The 6,090-nt window shown below is 54.5% G+C and overlaps 3 protein-coding genes across 3 annotated transcripts; 2 read left to right on the forward strand and 1 right to left on the reverse strand.

Moving 5' to 3' along the window:
• Positions 1–1,522: 1,522 nt before the first annotated feature.
• GNI_129430 (DEAD-box RNA helicase) lies at positions 1,523–3,205 on the forward strand (the record flags this gene model as incomplete). Its single annotated transcript, XM_011133808.1, has 1 exon — positions 1,523–3,205. One exon carries the CDS (start codon positions 1,523–1,525, stop codon positions 3,203–3,205), a length of 1,683 nt encoding a protein of 560 aa, XP_011132110.1.
• A 219-nt stretch (positions 3,206–3,424) lies between these two features.
• Positions 3,425–4,436, forward strand: GNI_129440 (putative transmembrane protein; the record flags this gene model as incomplete). Its single annotated transcript, XM_011133809.1, has 3 exons — positions 3,425–3,762; positions 3,917–3,966; positions 4,039–4,436. 3 exons carry the CDS (start codon positions 3,425–3,427, stop codon positions 4,434–4,436), a joined length of 786 nt encoding a protein of 261 aa, XP_011132111.1.
• A 396-nt stretch (positions 4,437–4,832) lies between these two features.
• GNI_129450 (putative RNA polymerase Rpb1 carboxy-terminal repeat protein) lies at positions 4,833–5,996 on the reverse strand (the record flags this gene model as incomplete). Its single annotated transcript, XM_011133810.1, has 1 exon — positions 4,833–5,996. The coding sequence occupies one exon, from the start codon at positions 5,994–5,996 to the stop codon at positions 4,833–4,835; it is 1,164 nt and encodes a 387-aa protein (XP_011132112.1).
• Between the last annotated feature and the right edge of the window lie 94 nt (positions 5,997–6,090).

The raw sequence follows: 6,090 nt of genomic DNA on the forward strand, positions 1-6,090 counted from the left end.
GGAGCCAACTATCATGGAGCCAACTATCATGGAGCAGAAGAGCTTAGTGATTATTGCGACGTGATTTTCCATCAGTTCCGAGACTGGTATTGTCTACAAATACCCAGTCTCTGTTCTGCAGTTTTACCTACACTTTCGAAAATACTTTTACTCCATGTCGAGTATCAGCAATATTGCCATATTATGTTTACGGGTATAACTGGTGAGTTTCTGGACAGTCTAAAGGATGAAGCCATTGAATCGTTGCTTCTGATTGCTTCACTTCAGCCACTTAATATGGATGTGCAATTCCTATTTCGCAAAGTATTTGAAAGAGCAACTAAAGAAGACATCTGCAGTCGTCAATGCCTCCTCATACCTCTAATGTCTAGCGCCCTTAGAGTACTTCTGGTTCTTCCGTCTGCCGCCAAAAACGTGCTTTACGATGCTCTGAACTACGTAAAAATTCCCCCCCCCCCCCCACCAAGTGATTTATCCGGGTGGGCGTCACCTCACCCCGATAAATCACTTCGACAAACACCCTCCAGCTTCGACAAACACCCTCCAGCTTCGACAAACACCCTCCAGCTTCGACAAACACCCTCCAGCTTCGACAAATACCCTCCAGCTTCGACAAACACCCTCCAGCTTATGCGGATGCCAGACCGACCGGACATCCGATGCCAGCGCGACCGGACGTCCGCCTCCCCTCCCGAAAGAATGTCTCGTATTGTTCTTCCTTTAGGTTAATAGAAATATAGGGTGCCTGCCGGCGGAGATAATAGAGAGGTATCTCGCAGTTGCTAGGTTGATTGGCCGCGGGCAAGAGGCACTGAAGGCGGTCTATGGCCAGCCCCCGTCGATGAGCTGGCCGTTATACAGCAATCCGAAGAAAATTAAGTTTGATGATTTGGATGCGTGTCCAAACAGCCATGCGATTCTGTCATTTGGCGCTGCTTATGATTCCCCTGTGATGCCAGTTCCGCCATGTTATGTGCAGTCGTGTTATGCGGGGCCCGTGGAGACTATTTCAGCTCGGGGGAATGATGATGCGCCACGGACGGCGGCTTTTCAGGCATCGGAGGACACGCACGCGTCGTTCGGAGTTCAGGAGGGCGCTCACGGTGAGTTGAGTCGACCGGGCATAAACCTTTTGGAGTCGTCTGATGCAAGCCCGAAGGACTCCGCTTGTCCGAAGGACTCCGCTTGTCCGAAGGACTCCGCTTGTCCGAAGGACTCCGCTTGTCCGAAGGACTCCGCTTGTCCGAAGGACTCCGCTTGTCCGAAGGACTCCGCTTGTCCGAAGGACTCCGGCTTTAGAAAAGATGATTGGAGATGCGAGAAAACAGGGATGTTACCCAACGGGCTATTGGACAACGGGTCGTTACCCAACGGGCTGTTATCTAACGGGTCGTTACCCAACGGGCTGCTACCCCTCAAGCGGCCAGAGGAGGGGCCTCTGGAGCTTCTTTTTTGATTCCGGAAACGATTCGAGGCCGGGCGTTCGGGGCCGGGCGTTTTATTGCATTAAAAAATTCGTGGAATGAACCGCTACGGTGACTATCAAGGCCGTGCGTCAGGTAGCGGCTATGCCAGCGGTGGAAGTTATTCCGCGGGAGGGTCTAGCTACGGATATGGCGGCGGTCGAGGCGGCAGTTACTATAGTGGGGGTCGCTCGGGGTCTGGTTATGGTGGTTCTGGTTATAGTGGTTCGAGTTACGGAGGTTCTGGGTACGGTGCAGGAGCGGTTCCGGCCGCTCCGGTGTCTGCTGGACCGGACACGACACCTTTCAAGAAAAACTTTTACAAGATCTCGCCAGCTACAGAGGCATTGACACCGGACCAAGTGGATTCATTCCGACGGGAGCACGAAATGCGCGTTGTAGGTGCTGAAGTGAAGCCAGTGCTGGGCTTCGAAGATGCGGGGTTCCCGGAGGAGTATAACGACAGGTTGTATCGAGCGGGTTTCAAGCAACCGTCTCCCATCCAGTCGCAAGCGTGGCCAATTTTGTTGTCAGGCCACGACATGATCGGGATTGCCGAGACCGGTAGTGGCAAGACGTTGGCCTTCCTGATGCCTGCGGTGGTGCACATTCTGGACCAGCCACGCGTCAGCTACGACCAAGGTCCTATTGCGTTAGTGCTAGCGCCCACGCGTGAGTTGGTGGAACAGATCAAGGAGGAGGCCATCAAGTTCACTTGCCGAATGCGAGTGGCTGTGGCATACGGCGGCGTGGCTAAGCGGATGCAAATGAACGCCCTCCGCGGCGGCGTCGAAATCTTGGTCGCGTGTCCCGGTCGTCTCATTGACTTTATGGAACGAGGCACTGTGAGTCTAAGGCGCGTTACCTACCTCGTACTGGACGAAGCTGACCGTATGTTGGACATGGGTTTCGAACCGCAGATCCGGAAAATTGTTACCGACATCCGACCCGACCGGCAAACGCTAATGTTTTCAGCTACGTGGCCCAAGGAAGTCCAGGGTCTTGCACGCGACCTATGTAGGGAGGATCCTGTCCAAGTTACCATCGGCTCTTCCGAGCTCAAGGCGTCCCACAATGTTGAGCAGAACGTCTATGTGGTCACTGAGGAGGAAAAGAAGACGCGACTGTTCGACCTTATTAACCAGGCGCGCGAAAAGGAGCCGGGCGCACGCATTATTATTTTCACCGAGACGAAGCGCGCGTGCGACGTTCTAACGCGCGAAATGCGCGCCAAGGGCTATCAGGCGCTCTGTATCCACGGTGACAAGGAGCAGGAAGAACGACGGTACGTGCTGGAGGAATTCCGGTCCGGTAAACACCCAATCATGGTTGCCACTGACGTCGCTTCTCGAGGACTCGACGTCAAGGATGTCCGTATCGTCGTCAACTACGATATGCCCGGCCAGGTCGAAGACTACGTGCACCGGATAGGACGTACGGGCCGCGCCGGCGCTACGGGAACCAGCTACTCGTTCTTGACCGATAAGAACAGAGGACTCGCTCGGGACCTGATCAAGATCCTAGAAGAAGCCAAGCAAACCGTACCAGCGGAGCTACAGTCCATGGCTTACTCAAGCCGAGGCGGAGGAGGACCGTCCCGATTCGGCGGCGGGAGACGCTACGGCAACGGCGGCGGAAACCGTGGCTACGGCAACAGCGGCGGAAACCGAGGCTACGGAGGTGGCTATGGCGGGGCTGGCGGCAACTACGGTGCGGCGCCCCCCAGCTCCGGATACTACTAGGGAGCTTGTATTATTTTAGTTCATAGATCATTGATAATTCTAGTTCTAGGTTCTGTGCACACCCACCGGGTGGGTGGAAAGAGCAGTGGGTGAATGGTGGGCGTAGAAGCGGGAGACCGGGTCTCCCGCCCAGGTGGCTGGGTCTCCCGGGTGTAGACACACACGTGTGCGAACACGCGTGTGATGCGTATATACTCTAGGCTGTGGCTGGTCGCAGGGATGTTGGTGGAGGTTTGTAGTCGTGAATACAGTGCAGAGGAGGCGCAGACGGCTGCGCTGGACACCATGCAGAGCGTAGAGCCTCTTGTGGACGTAGCTGCAGTGCCGTTGCTGAATTCGGATACGATGGGTCGTCAAACAGCGGCGCAGTTCCGGCCGGCACTTGTGGAGCCGCAGCAGACGGCGGAGTGTGTTGTGACGTACGAGGTGCCATGTCCCGTGGAAATGGAGAGGGTGTTCGGTACATGCGTCGCATCAACAGAACAGGTTGGAGACCGGTGCGTGCAGAGGGTGAATGGAGCGAATAGTGAGAAGGAACGTGCTGTGGTTGCGGCAGAGTGTGGGCTGCACTGGCCCTGTCGCACGACTGAGCCGCCGTGGACGTTGCGTGCCTGCCCGTTGTTATGGGACCTGGTTGAAGCGGACAGACACGTGTGCGAGCCTTCGACATCGTATCGCGGACCCTGCGGAGAACCGCAGTCTTTTTTGCAGTGGACCCGGGCAGAGCGCATTGGCTGGATGGTTCGGTAAGTATACTCTCAGTAAGCAGATAGGTCCGGGCGGGCGGGTGGGCCCGGGCGGAAGGGCGTAATAAAAATTCTGTAATTTCCCAGGTGCGGCCCGTGGTGAAATGCGCGTGCCAGTGAATAATCGTCAGTCGAACAAGGAGCCTATTTTTCTGAAGCAGATCGAATATGTTCAAGAGAAACCCTTCTCGGAGGTAAAAGGGCGCCAGGTCTACTACATTGCTGGTTTAGGAGTGACTGCCATCCTGGTAGGTTTCCTCATTGCGCGCTTCCACGGGCGGCTCAAGACCCAAGGGAGAGATGTCCGCAACGAAGAGTTTGTCACCGACGGGGTCTGGATCGTCCCGTCTCAAGGCTGCAGCATATTCGGAGCCTCGGGGGAAGAAGAAGATAGACAACTCAACCGCGCAGCATCGTTCAGCCCACAACAGTTTGACAAGAGCATATCCATGAAACTCGGCACCACTAAATCTTGCAAGTTCTGACACTCGCTTGGGCCACACCCACGCAAGGTGGGTGCCGGCGAACAACGTGCGGCCTATGTAATATATAGGCCATGTAATATACGCCACGTCTCGATGGCCACGTCTCGATGGTCACGTCTCGATGGCCACGTCTCGATGGTCACGTCTCGATGGTCACGTCTCGATGGTCACGCCACGTCTCGATGGTCACGTCTCGATGGTCACGCCACGTCTCGATGGTCACGCCACGTCTCGATGGCCACGTCTCGATGGTCACGTCTCGATGGTCACGTCTCGATGGATCAACCACTATGCGTATGGGTGGACTTTTCAGCTTAAGGGCTTGTACTCAAGGATTTAGGCGGTCACGAGATCTAGGGACTATCGCTGGGGACTGCGCCTTATCGCTAGGGACTGTCACCAAAACCAGCCCTTCTTGCGCTGGTTCTGTTCTTCGTAGTCCTCGATAGATTGTCTTTGTTGCTCAATTATCGCTTCAAGCTCCTGGAGCTTCAGACCCTTGCGACCGTTCTCGGTCTCCAATTCAATAATAGCCCGCCTGGATCCTGATAGTCGTTTTTCGAGCATTTCTTTCGCTCGTTCGAACTCCTGTTTCTGACCAAGCAAAGCTTGCTGATAAGCCTCTTTAGTCTCTTCACCGGAAGTATCCTTCTCGAATGATGCTAGTGCTTGGACAGCCGATTTGTGCAACGCTTTCTCTTGTTCATATCGCGTCTTGAAATTGCTCGCCGACTCTTCGGCGTCTTTCAACGACTCCCGAACACGGTCCATAGACTCTTCGGTTCGCTTCAGCGATTCCTCCGCAACGTTCAGAGCCTTGCGCAGCTCTACCTCCTTCTCCTTCTCCCGGTTCACTGATGCTTGGCTCTCTACCGACAACTTGTGAATGACACTCCGGACAGCACGCAGAACCTCGAGATCCGCAGTACTCCCCTCCTCCAAAAACCCGGACCATAACTCATCCAGGGCATCAAATGACACGAGCTCATCAAGCTTGGCCATCCGTTTAAGAAGGTCGTCATGGTTTCTTTTGGTATTCGTTTGTTCATCCATCAGGTCCTGCTTCTGTGTCGCCAGCTCTTCTTTCTCTTCCAGCAGCTTGTCCCGATCTGCCAAAAGGGTCTCCTTCTCTCCCAGCATCAAACGCTCCAGCTTTTTGAGCCGGTCTTCCTCCCGAGTAAGCTCCGCATCTCGGGCGTCTAGCTCTTTTTGCAATCGATCTAGCTCCGTAGCCCGCATGTCTAACTCTTGTCGGGTTCGATCTAGCTCCGTAGCCCGCATGTCTACCTGTCGCTTGGATTGATCGATGTCATTTCGTTTTGCAACTAGTTCTCTTTCGTGTGCGTCCAACTCCATTAGTCGGGAACTGTTGTTTAGTCTTTCCGCTTTCAATGTCTCCACCTCCTCTTTCACTACCGCTATCTCCTGTTTCAGTGACTCCGCTTCTCTCGAAGCTTGCTCTAAATCTTCCTGCAACTTGGCCTTGTCTTTTGTGAGCAACCTAACTTCTTTCTCCGCCTGCTCCGATTCGGACCTGGTGGCAGCGGATTGCTTCTCCATCTCCCGTTTCAGTGCCTCCGCTTCTCTCGAAGCCTGCTCTAAATCTTCCTGCAACTTGGCCTTGTCTTTTGTGAGCACATAACTTCTTTCTCCG

The sequence above is a fragment of the Gregarina niphandrodes genome (genome assembly GCF_000223845.1).
Source record: "Gregarina niphandrodes unplaced genomic scaffold scaffold00032, whole genome shotgun sequence".
NCBI classification, from domain to species: domain Eukaryota; phylum Apicomplexa; class Conoidasida; order Eugregarinorida; family Gregarinidae; genus Gregarina; species Gregarina niphandrodes.